The sequence below is a fragment of the Oryctolagus cuniculus genome, chromosome 17 (assembly GCF_051225735.1).
Source record: "Oryctolagus cuniculus isolate XC-2025 breed Fujian yellow rabbit chromosome 17, ASM5122573v1, whole genome shotgun sequence".
Classification (NCBI taxonomy): Eukaryota; Metazoa; Chordata; class Mammalia; order Lagomorpha; family Leporidae; genus Oryctolagus; species Oryctolagus cuniculus.
This window is the reverse complement of record NC_142883.1, coordinates 34,260,142-34,278,521: the sequence shown is the minus strand read 5'-3', so window position 1 is coordinate 34,278,521 and position 18,380 is coordinate 34,260,142. Positions and strand designations below refer to the sequence as shown.

General features: G+C 38.5%; 2 protein-coding genes across 9 annotated transcripts in view; one reads left to right on the top strand and one right to left on the bottom strand.

Moving 5' to 3' along the window:
* The window catches only part of TRIM37 (tripartite motif containing 37), a 171,610-nt gene extending 161,077 nt beyond the window's left edge, over positions 1 to 10,533 (top strand). For 4 of the 5 annotated variants that reach the window (XM_089317265.1, XM_089317264.1, XM_051824775.3 and 1 more), the window contains one exon: positions 1,226 to 1,494. In XM_089317265.1, the coding sequence (XP_089173391.1) occupies positions 1,226 to 1,358 (133 nt within the window). In that variant the 3' untranslated portion in view covers positions 1,359 to 1,494. Of the gene's footprint in view, positions 1 to 1,225; positions 1,495 to 8,616 lie in introns of those variants that run through there. The other variant, XM_051824777.3, reaches the window with a different exon arrangement.
* Positions 1 to 18,380, bottom strand: part of PPM1E (protein phosphatase, Mg2+/Mn2+ dependent 1E) — a 189,685-nt gene that overhangs the window by 10,868 nt on the left and 160,437 nt on the right. For 2 of the 4 annotated variants that reach the window (XM_089317269.1, XM_089317270.1), the window contains exons 2-5: positions 14,090 to 14,208; positions 4,891 to 5,079; positions 2,043 to 2,186; positions 1,722 to 1,815 (exon numbers count right to left, since the gene is read on the bottom strand). In XM_089317269.1, the coding sequence (XP_089173395.1) occupies positions 1,722 to 1,815; positions 2,043 to 2,186; positions 4,891 to 5,079; positions 14,090 to 14,161 (499 nt within the window). In that variant the 5' untranslated portion in view covers positions 14,162 to 14,208. Of the gene's footprint in view, positions 1 to 1,721; positions 1,816 to 2,042; positions 2,187 to 4,890; positions 5,080 to 8,156; positions 8,357 to 14,089; positions 14,209 to 18,380 lie in introns of all 4 variants that reach the window. The other 2 variants (XM_051824782.3, XM_051824783.3) reach the window with 2 other exon arrangements.

Below are 18,380 nucleotides of genomic sequence, written 5' to 3'. Positions count from 1 at the left end.
GAGGGCTAAGCCTCCGCCTGTGGCACCGGCATCCCATATGAGCACTGGTTCGAGTCCTGGCTGCTTCACTTCTGATCCAGCTCTTTGCTATAGCCTGGGAAGGCAGTGGAAAATGGCTCAAGGGCTTGGGCCCCTGCACCCACGTGGGAGACCTGGAAGAAGCTCCTAGATCCTGAGTTCAGATTGGCTCAGCTCCGGCTGTTGTGGCCATTTGGGGAGTGAACTAGCAGATGGAAGACCTCTCTCTCTGTCTCTCCCTCTCTCTCTCTAACTCCACCTCTCAAAATAAATAAAATCTTTTAAAAAAAAATTTGTAATATTGGGGCTGGCGCCATGGCTCACTTGGTTAATCCTCTGCCTGCGGCGCCGGCATCCCATATGGGCACCAGGTTCTAGTCCCGGTTGCTCCTCTTCCAGTCCAGCTCTCTGCTGTGGCCCGGAAGGGCAGTGGAGGATGGCCTAAGTGCTTGGGCAGGCGCCTGCACCTGCATCGGAGACCAGGAAGAAGTACCTGGCTCCTGGCTTCGGATCAGCATAGCTCCGGCCGTGGTGGCCATTTGGGGGGTGAACCAATGGAAAGAAGACCTTTCTTTCTGTCTTGCTCTCTCACTGTCTAACTCTGTCAAATAAGTAAATAAAAAAAAATTTGTAATATTAATATAAGAATTGAGTTGCACTAATAGATTAAGAATTGCAATATTTACACAAGTCACCCATAAAAACAGAGTTCTTTTTTAAAAAATCAGGAAGTAAAATAAGCCAAGGTGCTTAAAATAATAAACCCAGGGCCTAATGTGAGGCAGAGATAGAAACAGTTCAATTCTTTGAACTTATTCCCTTGCATTTTATCTACTCAGTTTGACTGTTTAAGGAGTTTTGCTGATTTTCCTCTTAAGTCCCAGGGAGTCAGGTTCTTTAAAATCTCAGGGTTATCTGAAAAATTATTTTTCAGAAAATACTTTTTATGTAAAAAACAATGTTTTTCCTAGTAATTCTGTTATTTATGTCATTTCAGAGTTCACTTAAAAGTTAAAGATATGAGCAGAATAAGTGTGTGTTAAATATGGGAAGATCCTTCTAGTTTCTGGAAAATACTGATTTAAATGAGAATCACTATGGTTTTAGGCAGATTAACAGGGTCTGGCACTGTGGCGCATTAGGTTAAGCCATTGCCTGCAGCACTAGGGTGCTGGTTCGAGTCCCAGCTGCTCTACTTCTTATCCAGCTCTCTGCTAACATGCCTGGGAAAGCAGAAGATGGCCCAAGTCCTTGGGTCCTCGCCATCCATGTGGGAGACCTGGAAGCAGCTCCTGACTTCAGCCTGGCCCAGCCCTGACTATTGTCTCTTCAAGGAGTGAACCAGCAGATGGAAGGTATCTCTCTCTCTCGCTCCCTCTGTCCCTTTCTCTTTCTCTCTCTCCCTCTCTCTCTCTGTAACTCTGCCTTTCAAAAAAATTTTTTTAAGTAAAGGTTTACGGCTTCCATTAAAAATAATAAAATAGGTAGAAACTAGTAAATTCTGAATTTATGGCTCCGTTTTAATAGTAGTATTTACACATGAGGCAGGTTTAAATAAATAATTAAAAAGTAGCATTGGTTTTATAAACAACAATAAAAGCATTATGATAATATAAATTACTTCAGATTAACTTGTAGCAATCAGTATAAGACAGTGAGCTAGAAGAGGACAGTTTGGAGAAAGAGAAGTTAGTTTTTCCTACCAATAGCTCTGGATACGGACAGACTTCCATTTACCCTCCAGGCACCAAACCAGACTACACAACCTCCAAGGGCCTCAATTCGCTGCTTTTCATCCTAAACAACAATGCAATTAAAAAAAAGCGATTAAGTGGATTCATGTTTATTATTTTGAGAGTAAACAACAAATATAAAATTCACTAGTTTCCTGAAAAGGTTTCTCTGTTCCTTCTTTGGAAAGTGGGCATGGTTGCTGAGATAATAGTGCTAATTTTAATAATTAAGTGAACCCTAATTAATAAACTAGAAAACTCCCTTTAAGGCATAGAATAGACTATACTTACCTCTCTGTCTGGTTTATGCGGCTTCATTAGTTCAACAGCTTGGCCCTTTCTCACAAGCATAACCTGGGAGTCACCCACCCAGGCCACGTGTAGCATGTTACCTCTGATAAAAGTCACCACTCCTGTGGTCCCACATCTTAAGCTCTGAAAACAGTGTAAAACTAGAGTCAGTGAAAATAAACATATCAAATTCTCATTGAGAAATTGTTTTGAGTAAAAACTTTTCAGATGGTAGCTAACTATAAATAATACAATTTTACAAATACAGAAAACCCAGTGCATTTTTAGATGCATGTAGGTACTTATGTGTGTATATATACATAAATCCATCTGATCTGTGATATGAAAGGCAGGGATTTATTTTTAGTACAGAGAAAACAATGGCAGGTAACTGATTAATACAGAAAACAGAACTACATTTTTTTTCTTCCATTCCAGTGTTCATTCCAGTGTATCAATTCTTAGAGGAAAAATTTCCATATTCTGGTCTCTTTTATTACTGACCTTTATGTACTGTAGGAGAGTCTGTGATATACAAAATAATCTAAAAAGCCTTTGGTTGATATACAACAAATGCTCCCTATCTCTGAATATTAGGATAAGGAGCCTAGAGACAGTATAGACTGCCTGGAGACTAAGATGCCTGCTTTTACCTTTGAATAAATAAATACATAAAGATATATATATGTGTGTGTGTGTGTATGTACATATATATATATATGTCTTTCCTACAGTATTTTCAGGGGCCTTTGCTTTTGGAAAATTACAGGAACTAACAGCCCAGGATTTCACTGTAGTAGCTACCACTGTACTTAAAGCCCTTGATCCTGCTATCCTAAAATGACATCTCCATTTGACATGAGTCACCACCAAATGAGCATGACTTTCTGTTACTAAGGACCTGGCCTAAATTAGAACCAATGCATCAGGGGTGATGAAGAACCCCTTGTATCCAATGAGAAAAACAACTTCTTGTCTTCCCTATGTAGGGAAAGTTTGTTATAAATCCTCACCCACCGATAAAATGTCTTCCTACACAGAATGTTCAAAAACTCAGCCCTCTGGAACACATGATAAAGACACTTCAGTGCATATGCCCTGGAGAGAACAGGAGGCAGGGCTGCTTCACCACAGGAATAGCTACTTTTCCCCAGCATTTAGCAGCACATGGGAGGACAAGAAGTGACTGCTGAGACAAACCGAAACTACTCAAGAGAACTATTGGCAGAACTGAGAGACTCTAGGATCGGTGAAAGAACAAAACAGAGATAAACATGGTCTGGAAAAAAAAAGCTATAATTTTGAGGAGGAGGAGGAATAGGATAGAGGATAAAAGGAGGACAAAGTGATTCTCTTTGTTGTATACTGGTGATTACAGATCCCATCTTGGGACCACATCCTGCCCTCAGAATGATCACAGTCGGCAGGTTCAAGAAAGGCAGAGCCAAGAAGGATGTGCTCTTCAACAGACCAGCAAGGCCTGAAGTCCGGAATCGTAGTTTACCTTCCAGCCTTGTCTCTACATGCGGACCCCGGTGGTTACTGTTGTTGGATTTGCATATTAATCCAGACTTGGGGGAGGAAGGAGAAGATAGAGAATATTTCTCTTGCTTAATACCAAATAATTCTGAATTACTGTTTTATTAATTCTAAGTTCCATTATTGCTGTATAGCATGACTAAGATAAAAGAAATGGATTAAATGATTACCCTATTCTCTCCATTTTAAAAGGAGTTCACATTTAAGTCAAGAACAGGAGCCTTATTTTCTATGTGTATCTGTCTGTAATTACTTTTTTAAATTAAAAATTTTTTTCTATTGGCTCTGTTAAAAATTCAGTAGAGAGTACTGCAGTTAATTATGTACCAATGGCCAGAATGATAATTAAATTTTTTTTACTTTTACATCTTAATATAGTCCCTTATCATTCATTCAGAGTAAAAATCTTAGGTTTGATTAGCCTTAGTAGCACAAGCCATGAACTCAACTTCTTTTTCCTGTTAAAGAGAAAATCAATTCAAGGATCATCTGAGGATTCATCCTCTGCAAGCAAAATTTCCCTCAAGAGATACACAGCAAAACACTGCCTACCCAGTTGGAACCAAATGTATGGAAATAATCCCAGTTTCTGTTTCTTTTTTAGATCATTGTTTAAGCCGGCGCCGTGGCTCAATAGGCTAATCCTCCACCTTGCGGCGCCAGCACACCGGGTTCTAGTCCCGGTCGGGGCGCCGGATTCTGTCCCGGTTGTCCCTCTTCCAGGCCAGCTCTCTGCTGTGGCCCAGGAGTGCAGTGGAGGATGGCCCAAGTCCTTGGGCCCTGCACCCCATGGGAGACCAGGAGAAGTACCTGGCTCCTGCCATCGGATCAGTGTGGTGCGCTGGCCGCAGCGCACCAGCTGCGGCAGCCATTGGAGGGTGAACCAACAGCAAAAGGAAGACCTTTCTCTCTGTCTCTCTCTCTCAGTGTCCACTCTGCCTGTTCCCAAAAAAAAAAAAAAAAAAATCATTTATTCACCATATCCAGATCTTAAACAAGAGTCAGAGAGAGAGTGCTGGTGTGAACCCGACAGGCAATGGTGAATAAAATATTCACCTGCCAAATCCAGCAATGATTATAGACATGAATCCAGAAAATTGCGGTTGGAGTGTTTCTATACAGTCCATCATTGTACCCTTCTGGACTCATTCCTTACATGGGAACATAATCTAATATTACAGGTCAAGAAAATACAGCTTGGATAATGTCTTCTCAGAAAGAGAAAATCCAAACTCATCCTTAAACAACACAGCCTAAGTTGAGCTTGGCCAGCGCCTTCATGGCTAGAATTTATGAGAGAGTGGCATACCTCCCTGGCCGCTTTCTGTACAAACCGCTCATCAGTGACCCGGAAGGCCCGGCACAGGGCCTCAGCAGGATCATGGGGGAACATCTCCTGGCGAACTAAGTTAACGTGTAGGTGAATTGAGGCATAAATGGCAGCATCTACTCCCCCATGGCCATCAAACACTGCAAAGTAAGCTTGTTCTTCCTGGTCCTGTCAACAGAAACACAGAACAGTTAAAGGAGTTGGCTCTAGTATGATTGAAATCAATGTTTCAGTGTTGCCCATCCTTAACCTTCATTGCATTTGTCATTCAGATAAGGAGACTAAATCATGCCTGATCAGCTGCTGAAATATCTGGTAATATTAGGGCATCTGTGTTTACACACTGGAACACATCACGCTCAATTAGATCAGGCTGAAGTACCCTCTTTGGGAAAGTTGTTGTCGTGTACCATGGAAACCACCCACATACATTTGCTTCAAAATTGCTGTTACACATTGAGGGGAGGGAGAGGAATGAGAAGGTATGAGGAAGAATTGAGTAAAAACTGTTCTGAATTGAGAACTTTTTTAAAAATACAGCTATTTTAACAGTAAAATTAGAACCTATGAGAAAAGGAAATAATTGCCCTCCAGCATAAGGCTAACTATGTTCAGAATGTTTAAAATACATAAAGGAAAGAAAGCATACACATATTTCTAAACTATAATACTTAAGTCATTCATGGTCACAATGAATTCTCACCATTTATAGCAGAGTCTCTAGTTAACCAAATTTGAACACATCAGATTCCCAAATGCTCTGTGTGGCCCCACCTCTTGGCTTAACCCTGTGATCCAAGATTTAGCTTCACATTTTCTAGCAAAGACAACTGCATAGGGAGGGTCTTCCAGTCCTGTGCTTTGTCTTGACAAAGGACACTAATCATGTTAATTTCAACCATTTTGGTGGTTTGCTTCTTCATCCGTGTTTCAGTCTCAGATATGTCCCACTTAGATCTTTGACTCAACTCTCACTGAAACCTGAACTCCCTTTAGACAATCAATGGTAGTGATGTATTTCATTTACAAGTATTTTGACTTCTTTTTCCTTAGGTTCTGCAAGCCTTAAAGCAGTCTACCTGTCATTGATTCTGAGCAAATCAGACAGCTTTCTCATCTGTTAAGCAAGAAGCGAGTGCTGTCTCTTGGGAACTAAACAGGTGTATCTGTTCTTTTTGAAGAGTATATTACAAAAGTACCAAATGTAAATGTCCTTAGAGTAATGACACCTAAATGTTATAAAAATCTGTATTTAAGATGGATATTACAACTTGTCATTTTGCAATTTAAGCAATACCATTGGAGACTGATTAAACAGAACTACCTAGAAATAATCCTGACATGCATAATTCCTATCTATATTAGGGCAGTACTCAAATAACTATAGCATCAGAAGAAACAAAAGGGAGTAAAATGAATTTCTTTTTAAAAAAGTACAGCTGCTTTTAAAGGAGACAAAATATATTTACTGATGTTTTACTTATCATACTAATGTGTGATAATTTGGACAAAGAAGGGTAAAGAAGAAATAAATAACACATATAATCCCACCATCTATAGATAACCAGTTTTTCATACATAGATATTTAAAATTAGGGTCACTGTACATAAAAGCTTATAACTTTTTGGTCATTTGTTATATGATTAACATTTTCCCATGAACTTAAGTATTATTTGAAGACATTATAAATGGCTAAAAATATACATCATATGAGCATATCATAGTTATAACTTCCTTAAATTATTTAGATCATTTCCAGTTTTAATTTGAGAGACACGGAAAGAGCAATCTTCTGTCTGCTAGTTCACTCCAATCGTTAAAGCTGGGAGTTGGGAATATGATCCAGGTTTCCTATAAGGGTGGCAGGAACCCAATTACTTGAGCAATCACCACTGCCTACCAGTGTGTGCATTAGCAGGATGCTGGACTCAGGAGCCAGAGCAGGGAAACTGAATCCAAGAAATCTGATGTGGGATGTGAGCATCTTAACTGCCATGCTAAATACCCACTCCTCCAATTTTTTTAATTAGAAACAAGCATTTATGTTAAACAAAAAATAGATTTCTATTCCACATTTGTATTTCCTTGTAACAAATAATCAAAAGTGAAATTACCAAATCAAAGGATGTGTGAAAATTTATAGTTCTAAATATGCATTGCCAAACTGCCCTCAAATCCTATTTCACTATAACAAGAGGTTCTCTTTTATGACTTAGGCTTTTGGGATGATTTTAAAATAAGGAGGCAAAATAAAAACCAATCAAGCCAACAAACAGCAATAATGCTGTTTAGTTTGAGTAGACTCTTTAAACAGGTGTAGTGATACAGGATTGTTTTTCACAAAAGAGCTTGTACATTACGCTTGCAGGAACATGGCACTGAAACCGAAGATACCAGCTAAGCTGTCTTTGTAAGCATTAATTACCTACCCACCCCTCACTGCTGATTAGACCTTGACAGCTAAAATTTAAATTTAGCTGCTAAGTGAAGGAAATATTGTGCTTTGTATAAATTACTGCATTTTAATTTTTTAGTTATGGACTAGAGTGAAGAAAAGAGGCAAATGACAGGAAAAGGAAACCAATCCATCTCTGTTTGTATTAACATAATACATTTAATAGAGAAAGAGAATAAGAAAATGGTTATTAAGCTGACAAAGCTCATATGAATCCAATTTGTCAGTCACAGAGGTTCATGAAATATAATTCTAGCTACTTTCCTGTTTCAGAGACCAAGATTTTGAAAAGAAAATCACATGAAATAAGAAAATGTCTCAGCCTTTAATTCATTCTTTTATGTTTGTGCTTTGTGTTTCTTCAGTAACATTGTAATATGTGAACTTAACAAACACCATTTGATTGTACTATAGAAATAGTTCCCTTTAAAAAGAAAAAGCATTATTGAGACAGACTGGTTTTCTTTTTTGTGTATATGTTTATCAAATAGCTCTGAAAGGTTACACAAGAGACTCGTAACTCCCCTTGCCTTTACGAAGGGGAACTGAGTATCTCTGGGAGAAAAGGATAATAGAGAGATTTCAATTTTCCCAATTTTGAACCATCAGAACCTATTCAAAATAACAGATTGTCCCTTTTCTGTTGTCTACTGTATGCAAATTTAAGCACGAGACATTTAGTCCCACTCTGACCTATCAGAGATACGATATTAGAAGTTCACTTCATTTTCTAGTAGGACCATGAAGGTGTTTTTGAAATCTCTCTCACTCTGCAAAAGTGCCCTTTACCTCTAGGTTGAAGAGCATATTAAAGTCAGGAATGCAGACATGTTTGTCCTCCATTTTCCTGCGCATGTTTTTGATGGCATGGATTGATGTCTCATAATAAAGCTGGGGTCTCCTGCGGAGAGGGAAGTCTTTCACCCAGCTGCAACAAATCTCGTGTAGTTTGCTGAAGACAGAACGGGCCAATTTCACTGTCTCAATCTCTGTGAAGGAAACACAGAAACCCCCAATGAAGAGCCTTGTAAAACTGCTTTTCATTTGCCCGCTTGGTAAAGACAGAAAGTAGGTCACCTTAGTCAAGCTCCTTCTTAACAGAAGAAATTTATCCTTCTATGCTTTTGAAGAAAGAAAATGACAGCCTATCTGGTGAAAATCAGGCCACTAAAGTATCCTCATATTTCTTGAGCAGAAAATTTTTGCCTACAGCTGGACCCATTCCTATGCTTGATTTTTTCCAATCCAGGAAGTGCTCTCTCTCCCTGCTGCTCAGGCTCTTGTGGGTATCACCTAGAGAGCCACTCTCCTGTTGAGCATGGAAGAATGACTGGAATATGAACGACTGTCTGGTTAACTGAACTGTGGATGGCCATAGAAGACACAGCTGGCAAACTACAGGAATAAGAGAAGTTTCTCTTGGTTACCATTTGTCTTCATCCCTCTTTCTCCCTTTTCTTTTCCTTAACCAGTTCCCTAATCTTTCTCCATCTTGCAGATGATCATCTGGAACTGAATTACACATTTTTGCTATTTGATATCTTTATTTGTAAAAGTTTTAGGCAGTAGTTTAGCCAATAGGTTAATAAGTGGGTTAAAAGTTGTATATTTCTCTAAGGAAAAAGGTACTGATGTTCTATCCCTCAGTAGATGGCCATATGTGTAAGCCTTTTAAACAACACTACTACATGGTACTGAAGAGATTGCATCTGATATCATTTAGCCCTCCAGTCAAATTACATCTACTGCAATATTTGTTTTCTCAGGCCAGAATTTTAGTGGTGGTTCTTTTATCTCAGATAAAAATTTTGTTTTTAATTTACTGAATCAGATATAGCTTGATGGTCTCAGAAAATGTGTCAGATGAGCAACAGCTGTATAAACCTCCTCCAATCTAGAAGACATATCTCAAAGAAGAGATGCTGTATTTTCCTGAACGACCTGGGAACTTGGACTCCCATTTTTTAAATCACAGTTCTGCCTTTGCTTTACTTTGTGACTACTGTGTTTACCTGCTTTTAAAATTCAAAATGATTTTAAAAATGACTGTATGCAGAAAACCAGTGTCAAGTTTTTGTTTCCTTTCTTTCCTCATTAGCACAGTACAGGGTGGCAAATCCTGCTTATGACCTAATTCCTTTTAAAATTTTTTGTGTAACTGAAAATCAAGGGACACTGAAAGTGAAAGAAAAAAAGTTCAAGAAGAAATACAGCCTGAGGAGATGTGTACAAGTAAGAAACAGGCTAGCAGACAGCCCAACAGCTTGACTGCTCTGAGGAACCCCAGTCTTCTTTTAAAACACTAGCTGCCTCACGAGATTCAGTCAGCAACTATCTATGTGTATCATTCCAATCCACCTGGTCTCTCCCAGATGCAGATAGTGAGATGGCTGTGCCTTTATTTGACTCAATTTTAAAATAACCAGGTGAATTCAGAAACTCAGAATTCAGAGAGAATGGAGTGGAATGAAACAAATAACTGATATTAATTATCAGGATAGTTTCGAGATTCCCATATAATAATATAAATTACTGTTTTCATTCTTTGGTTGTATAGTACTTGTAGCATATAGACCTGCACTGTCCAATAAGGTAGTTACTGGCCACACATAGCTATTTAAATTAATTAAAATTTATATTTAAAATTCAGTTTTTTGGTCGCATTAGCTATACTCCAAGGGCTTAATAACTTTATTTGGCTAGTGGCTACCAGAGAAAACATTTTCACAAGTGTACTGTCAGTGCACTGAGTCAGTACAGACAGATTAAATTGCTGAGAGCACTATTAGTTTCATCTCAAATTAGTTAACCTCTAGATCTGTCCATACTCCTCAGTTACTTCTTTCCTGTGCTTCCCAATCCATTTTGTTTAACTATTAAAACCCTTAACCACATTTTGTAACAACAGATATCATGTACTGGGTGTTTGCTACAACATTCTGTGTAAAACCATTTCAATCCCAATACATAGAGCTCTAAAATCCATGTTTTTCATCTCTCAGATTAGAGAGAGAAGCTGTGTCTTAATTGTCCTTGATTAGCCATAGTACAATTCCCAGCAGACAGCAGGGGCTTGTTAGATGTTTGTTGAATTAATGAATGCGGAAACTGTTAATATTATATATATAAATAACCACAAAAATATTAAAATATTTATATACTTCTTGGTTATTTAATCTGCTTCATTCATCTCTCTGTCTACAATGGTAAATTATTTTAACTTTAAAATATGTTTTAATATCAGGAGACTAGTTTTCCTAGCTATTCTTAATTTTAAAAAATGTAACTTGGGTAGTTTGACATGTTTCTTTTTCCAGATGAACTTTCTAATTATTTTTCCAAGTTTGTCCAGAAAAAACTTATTGCCATTGTGTTTGAAATCACATTGAGTTCACAAATTAATTCAGAAAAAAATGGATATTTTTTCATAGTTAATCCTATCCAGGAACAAATTATATCGTTTCATTCATTTAAATTCTTTTCTTGTTGATCAATAGAATTTTAACCCAGATCCTTCATGTTTCTTAATCACTTTATTCTTAGTTATTTTCTTTATTTGCTATTTTTAATTGGAACTTTGTTTTAATGTGTTATTTTCCACTTAACAAATATTTCCTTCTTCACTCTCAGTCCATGTTCAACTTGGGTAAAACATGATTAAAATATTACTACAGAATCACATTCCTCTGGCCACAGTGAGTGACTTCATCAGGAATAGCAAACTATACAAGTTGGGTTGATTAGACTGGATCCTCTGACTTATGTAAAAGCAGGTGAGATAAGCTATTCTTGTTTTCCTGCTCAACTAGGGTAAATGAAGACCTGGCATTCCCAGCAGTCACGCTGCCATCCATGGAGTATGAAAATAAAAATCAGAGAGTGTGCAGCTCTGCGACGGAGAAATGGCAGGGTCTGCTGACATCATTTGAAACCTTGAAACTATCTGTGTAGCCTTAACACTGGAGGGCAACCAACAAAATCTGTTTCGCTGAAGCCAATTAGAATTGCATTTATGGTATCTACAACCAAAAAGTTTCTGAATATACATTAAGAATAAAAACTTGATTTTTGTTTGAACCAAATTTTATCCTACCTTGTCCAAGACATATTTATCTAGTCCTACTTTATTAAGAACATTTTTAAAATTTGGGAAGGATATTTTACTGAATGCTTCTTTTGGCATCTTTAGAGATTATCCTGTTTTTTTCTTAACCTATTAATATAAAAATTATGCTAATAGACTTCCCAACATTTTTATTGTGTTCACTGCTATTTACCCATCACAACACTAAACATATGGTAGACTCTCAATATAATATTCATTGAATGATTTAACTGTTGTACTCAATATACAAATATTTTGCTTAAGATTTTTTTATACTGATTACTAAGATGGGTCTCATTTCCTTTTGTTTGGTCTTAGGCTTGGTGTGACTGTTAGGCTATGCAAATATTTCTTCTTTGTGCAATTAAAGAATTTTTTAAAAATAATATTGTAATTATCTGTCTTTGACCATTTGAAAATATTCACCTGTAGAATCATCTATTCTGTTTCCTTTCATCCTTGAAAATTTTCTCAATCTGTCTTTCCTTAGACCATGTTTACTTATTTTTTTGAGAAAAATACCCAGGTCTTCAAATTTATTTACACAAACTTTTCTTAATTCTTTAAATTTCCCTTGTATTAGTAATCATTTTCCCATTTTGTTTTTTATTTTCATGGGGATACTTCAAATTGGGTTTTATATCTGCCCAACTACATTAGTACCACATCAGATATGCAAGGTCACATAGAAAACATTCTATAATGAATGACATAAACATGAAAAGAACATTAAGTTAAGGATTTTTTTTAAGTCTATTTTTTGGAAACAAGAAGAGGGATAAAAGGCACATCAGGAGGGACTTCAGTGCCTTTAAGCCAGTGGCAGCAGGACCTGTTCCTTCTGATGTGGGAATAAACACGACCTGACCCAAAGACGCTGCTCAGCGAGGTTCACACTGAGTGACTGGGGGAACCAGATCAAGGATTTGCAAATGGTTCAGAATTCTAGTTAGATAAGTCTGAATCACAGCAATATCATGGAGACATCACTGACTAATCTCCTGGGAAAATATAAAATCAGAATGACCAATGATACCACCAAACAACAGCCCTTTATTTCATTTCTGTTTTCCTATGGGGCTCAGAAAATTCTTCCAAAGTGGGTGTGTAGGACAGTTCAACTGTACTACACTAGGTATTCCCCTTCTGCAAGGAGTGATGTAGGACTTCAATATATAAATAATTGCTGCTTGAAATGGAAAAATATATTTAAAAAGGGGTACAAAAACGTGAAAATTATACAAAGTAGCAGTCCACCCCCTCACAGCTGTAAATTACTCATCAGTTGTTAATGTCATTGTACTGAGTTGGAGCTGAGTCAGCCATCACCCTGGATGCAGTAAAGCAAAATTTAATCTCATTTTTTCATTATAGAGCATTTACTTTTATGCATCAGTACCAGAGCAAAGACCAACGCTTTGTAGAAGGAATTTTATTCATCTTGACTCTGGAACAATTTGGTTCCAGATGAATCAATCACACTCACTATAAACAGGCATGGTAATTCCTTGCCAGTTTTCTGTTAGAAGCAATCTAGAGAAATAAAGAACAGGAATGTTTACGTTTATATTTGTCTCACATTCTCTGGAATCTCTCTTCTCTGATTTGCTAATATATGCTCTGCTCCCTAGGTACCATGTTGAAAGGCAAATGCTTAAAATAGAGCAAAATTTAATATTCCTTAAAATTCCTAATTATCTAATTTTTATGAAAATATTTTCATTAGACCCTGTCAAATATGTATGCTCCTCATAATTTTCCTGGAAAAAAATATATACAATAATGCATAATAATTACATATTTATCATAAAGAGCTCTATTTAAATCTGGTAGATTTAATTTTAACATAATTGATAAGTTTTGCTAACCTGATTTTGGGCTTTTTAATTTTTACTTGGATTCTTAAAAGTAAGCTAAGTTTTATTTTTTGACAGGCAGTTAGACAGTGAGAGAGAGAGACAGAGAGAAAGGTCTTCCTTCTGTTGGTTCACCCCCAAATGGCCACTATGGCCAGCGCACTGTGCAGATCTGAAGCCAGGAGCCAGGCACTTCCTCCTGGTCTCCTATGTGGGTGCAGGGCCCAAGCACTTGGGCTATCCTCCACTGCCTTCCTGGGCCACAGCAGAGAGCTGGACTGGAAGAGGAGCAACCGGGACAGAATCCGGCACCCCAACCGAGACTAGAACCTGGGGTGCTGGTGCTGCAGGCGAAGGATTAGCCAAGTGAGCTGCGGCGCCGGCCAGCTAAAAATTTTTGAATTGGTTTTGCTCAAATTCTCCCTACTCTCACCCACTCATATTTGTTTACTGACTTCACATGCTTCATTTTACTCTTCCATTACTTATGACAATTTATGACAATTATGATATTTGCTCCAGTTACCTCCCACATACTACCCTACCTTTTGCAAAACATACTTGTATTATTTTCTCTTCACTCTTTTTATTGATTTATTTGAAAAAAAGTATTTGCATGTTTCCCCTACTGCCACTATAAAATGAACTAGTGAGTAAATACAACTGGATCTACTATTTTGTAGATATCTTCTGTGAATCACTATGCATGAGAAAATTTTAGTATTTTTAAACTTAAAAAATACTAGATAATAGTTACCTACCCACAGTCCCTTCTGCACCATCTGTCTCCTTTGGGATATAATGTGCAGAAAGGTCACTCTGAAGAACTTCATCTGACGTGGCTCGGGCTAAAGCAGCGGCCAAAAAGGAAGGGCAGTTACTGAAAGAGAAAAACAAAAGTTATTTTCAATAATAATTAGGAGTACATTAATATTTATGTATTGTAACATCTCAAAGTAAAATTATACCTTTAGACAATGTTCAATAAATATTTGAATGCATACCATGGGGTATGCACTTGGTAGATACAGGTGAGTAACAGACATGGCACCTGATGTATTGGGACTTACAGTCTGGTTAGGGAGCAAGAGGATAAACCAATCAACAAACAAGATATAACTTAAAAGTGGGATAAGTTTTATAAAGGGATCCAGCAGGATACAATGCCAGAGAATATAGAGGGTGATACCTGTTTAGAGGCAATGATCAGAAATGCCATACCTTGAAAAATGGAAGTACTCTGTTAATGTGGGAGGGGGGAAGTCAGGAGAGAATTATTTCAGGCAAAGTGAACAGCATGTGTGCAGACCCCTTTTGAGAGCTTGGTATGTTCAAAGAATTAAAAGAAGCCCAGGGGAGATAAATGAGAAAGGGGCAAAGTGGTAAGATCAGAGGGAGAGACGAAGTCCGGTTACTTATACAGGTAAGGAATTTGGGTTTTATTCCAAATGTAATGAGAACTCAGATTGTGAGCAAGGGAGTACAAAGTCAAACATGAATTAAAATATTACATTGACTGCTGTGTCAAAGTAAATTAGAAGGGAGTAAGACTGAAGGGAGACAACAAAGAAATTGTTATAATCCAGGTAGGAAGAAAAAGGTGAACATTTTGGAGAAAGAAAATACAGAACTCTCTCGTGATTGGGTGTGGAGGGGAGATAGAACAGAATTAAAATTGAGTCCTGGGTTTTGTCTGAGCAACTAGGTGAATGGAAGGATTATCTAGATGAGAAAACCAGGAAAAGGGCAGGTTTGTAGAGGAAGCTGGGTAGACAACAAGACTTCCTTTTAACATGTCAAATTTGAAATATCGGAGATACCTAATTGAGATATAAAATAGTGGAATGCTCATTCTGTTGTGGCATTCGGGAATGTTAGGAAATTTGGATGGTATTTAGAACTATGGGAATAGGATCACATAAAGAGACAAGACAATAAGACAGTTGCTCTGCATCAGTGACCAGTGCCTCCTGGTTTCTCCATTTTGGAATAAGAAGATTACGCCTTATCACTGTTGGGTAATGGCAGGAAGGAGGATGTAGTTAATTTGTCTCAGTTCAGAGGTTTTCAGATCAAGCGTAACTAAAGGTAAGGAGCTATCATCAACAAAACACATCCAAGGAATCTTGGCTTCACCTGGACTGGATCTCAAAGAGATTATTTTTTTAGGATGTATTTATTTGAAAGGCAGAGAGAGAGGGAGAGACAGAGATTTTCTGTCCACTGGTTCACTCCCCAAATGGCCCCAACAGCTGGTATTGGGCCAGGCTGAAGCCAGGAGCCAAGAATTCTATCCTGGTCTCCCATATGGATGCCAGGGACCCAAGTACCTAGCACCAGCTTTCAATGCTTTTCTAGGCACACTAGCAGGGATCTGGACTGGAAGCTGAGCAGCCAGGACTCCAACTGGCATGCTGATAGGAGATGCTGGCATCACAAGCAGTACCCTAACCACTGTGCCACAACACCAGCCCCTCAATGAGATCTTCAACCTCAAGCCTGAGCCTTTATGGAAAGTTGAGAGTTGTTTGGCAAAATAATAATAATAAAGGATTTTTTTAAAGGCCACAGCAGAATTTCTGGTCTCCCATGCTATTTCAAATCTTGCCATTCCCCATGAAGAGGCAAAATATGTTTCCCTCTTGAAGAAAAAAAATATAGCACCAGTGATGCTCTGTGACTTACAAAGTTTGGTCATAAAAGACCAAATGCCTTTTCCCTGGTTTCCTTGTCCCTTCTCCGCCCCTCACCCCATGCCTGTTCTTGAAACACAGCCGCCCTGCTGAGAGGAAGCTCAAACCGGTCCACGTGAAGAAACCACATGAACAGATTCATGTAGGTATGAACTACGGCCACCCAGCCAACAGCTATCATCAACTTTTTGACATGTAAACACACAAGCCTTCAGAAGACACCAATATCCAACTGGAGTCTTCCAGTTAAAAATATAAGCTGACCCTGGTTTGCCTAGTCTGAATTCCTGGCCCAAGGAAACTATGAGAACAATAAATGATTGTTTTATGCACTAAATTTTGTGGTAACTTGTTAACAGCCACAATGAAAACCCAAGATTTAGAAGCTTGGCATAAGATAAGGAACATACAAAAACTGAAAAGAAATAGCAAAATAAGTAACTGGAGAATCAAAACAGTAGAGTAGTTAGAAGAGGGACTGATCAATTCTGTTGAAAGTTCAAATAATGGACACTGAATTTACTAACATGAAGATCATCACAGCTTGGGTGCTGAGACAATTCACTGTGAAGAACAATCTTTTTAACAAATGGTACTAGGACAAGGAGATATCCACATGTAAAAGAATCCAGTAGGTATCACCTCTTTATACCATATACAAAAATTAACCCAAAATACATTATAAGCTTAAATGTAAAGCTTAAATTGTAAAACTCTTAAAACACAGGAGTAAATCCTTGTGATCTTGGATTAGGCAGTGCTTTTCTTAGATATGATACCAAAAGCACATGCAAAAAAAGACAAAGTTAGATTGAGCTACATCAAAATTTTTAAACATATGTGCCACAAATCAAGAAAGTGCAAAGACAATCCAGAAAATGGCAGAAAATATTTGCAGATCTTGTATCCAATGAAGGACTGGTATACATAATACACAAAGAACACTTATACCTCAACAATAAAAAGATAATCCAATTGATCTGAATAGGCTTTTTTTTTTCCAAATAAGACATACAAATGGCCACTAAGCACATGAAAAAGATGCTCAACATCTGTGATATTATATAAAAGTAGATATTTCACTTCTGATTCCTGACACAGAGCTCCTAAAATCCTTGTGATTTCCTAATTGATAGAGGTACTAGAAGTATCTTTTGTACTAATATTTGGCCTTTGAACATGGTTCCTACACAGAACTCCTAAATCCCTTGAGTTTTCTGGGGTGATAAGGAGTGTTTTCTAATGAGAGATTTTGGATAGCTGCAGGGTGATGACTGCCCACCAGAAAGATCAAGCCCCATGATCAAAAGCTTGAGCTCTTCAGCTCCACTCTCCTCCTCCAGGGAAGGGTGGGAGAGTAGAGACTGACTTAATAATCAATTATGCCTACATGATTAAGCCTCTATTGAGATCTCTAAAAGATGGAGTTTGAGGAAGTTCCACATTGGTAAATATATCCACACGCTGGAAGGGTGGTGAACCCATATTTCACGGGGACAAAGTATACTGTGTTTGGGGCCCTTCTTTGGGATTTTAGCTGGTGTATCTCTTCATCTGGCTGAGCATTTGTATCTTTTTTTTTTTTTTTAAGATTTATTTTATTTATTTGAAAGAGTTACAGAGAGAGGTAGAGACAGAGAGAGAGAGAGGTCTTCCATCTGTTGGTTCACTCCCCAGATGGCTGCAACGGCTGGAACTGAGCTGATCCGAAGCCAGGAGCCAGGAGCTTCCTCCAGGTCTCCCACATGGGTGCAGGGGCCCAAGGACTTGGGCCATCTTCTTCTTCTTCTTCTTCTTCTTTTTTTTTTTTTTTTTTTTGACAGGCAGAGTTAGACAGTGAGAGAGAGAGAGGAGAGAGAAAGGTCTTCCTTTTACCGTTGGTTCACCCCACAATGGCCACTGCGGCCAGCGCACTGTGGCCAGCGCACCGCGCTGATCCATAGCCAGGAGCCAGGTGTTTCTCCTGGTCTCCCTTGTGGGTGCAGGGCCCAAGCACTTGGGCCATCCTCCACTGCCCTCCCGGGCCACAGCAGAGAGCTGGACTGCAAGAGGAGTAACTGGGACAGAACCCGGGGTGCCGGAGCCGCAGGCAGAGGATTAGCCTATTGAGCCGCGGTGCTGGCCTTGGGCCATCTTCTACTGCCATCCCAGGCCATAGCAGAGAGCTGAATTGGAAGTGGAGCAGCCAGGACTAGAACTGGCACCGATATGGGATGCTGATGCTTCAGGCCAGGGCTTTATCCTGCTGTGCCACAGCGCCGGCCCCTAAAACTTATAACTTGCTTTAATAAACTATTACATATAACCAGCTTCCCTTTTGTGAATCATTATAACAAATTACTAAGCATAAAAAGGAAGT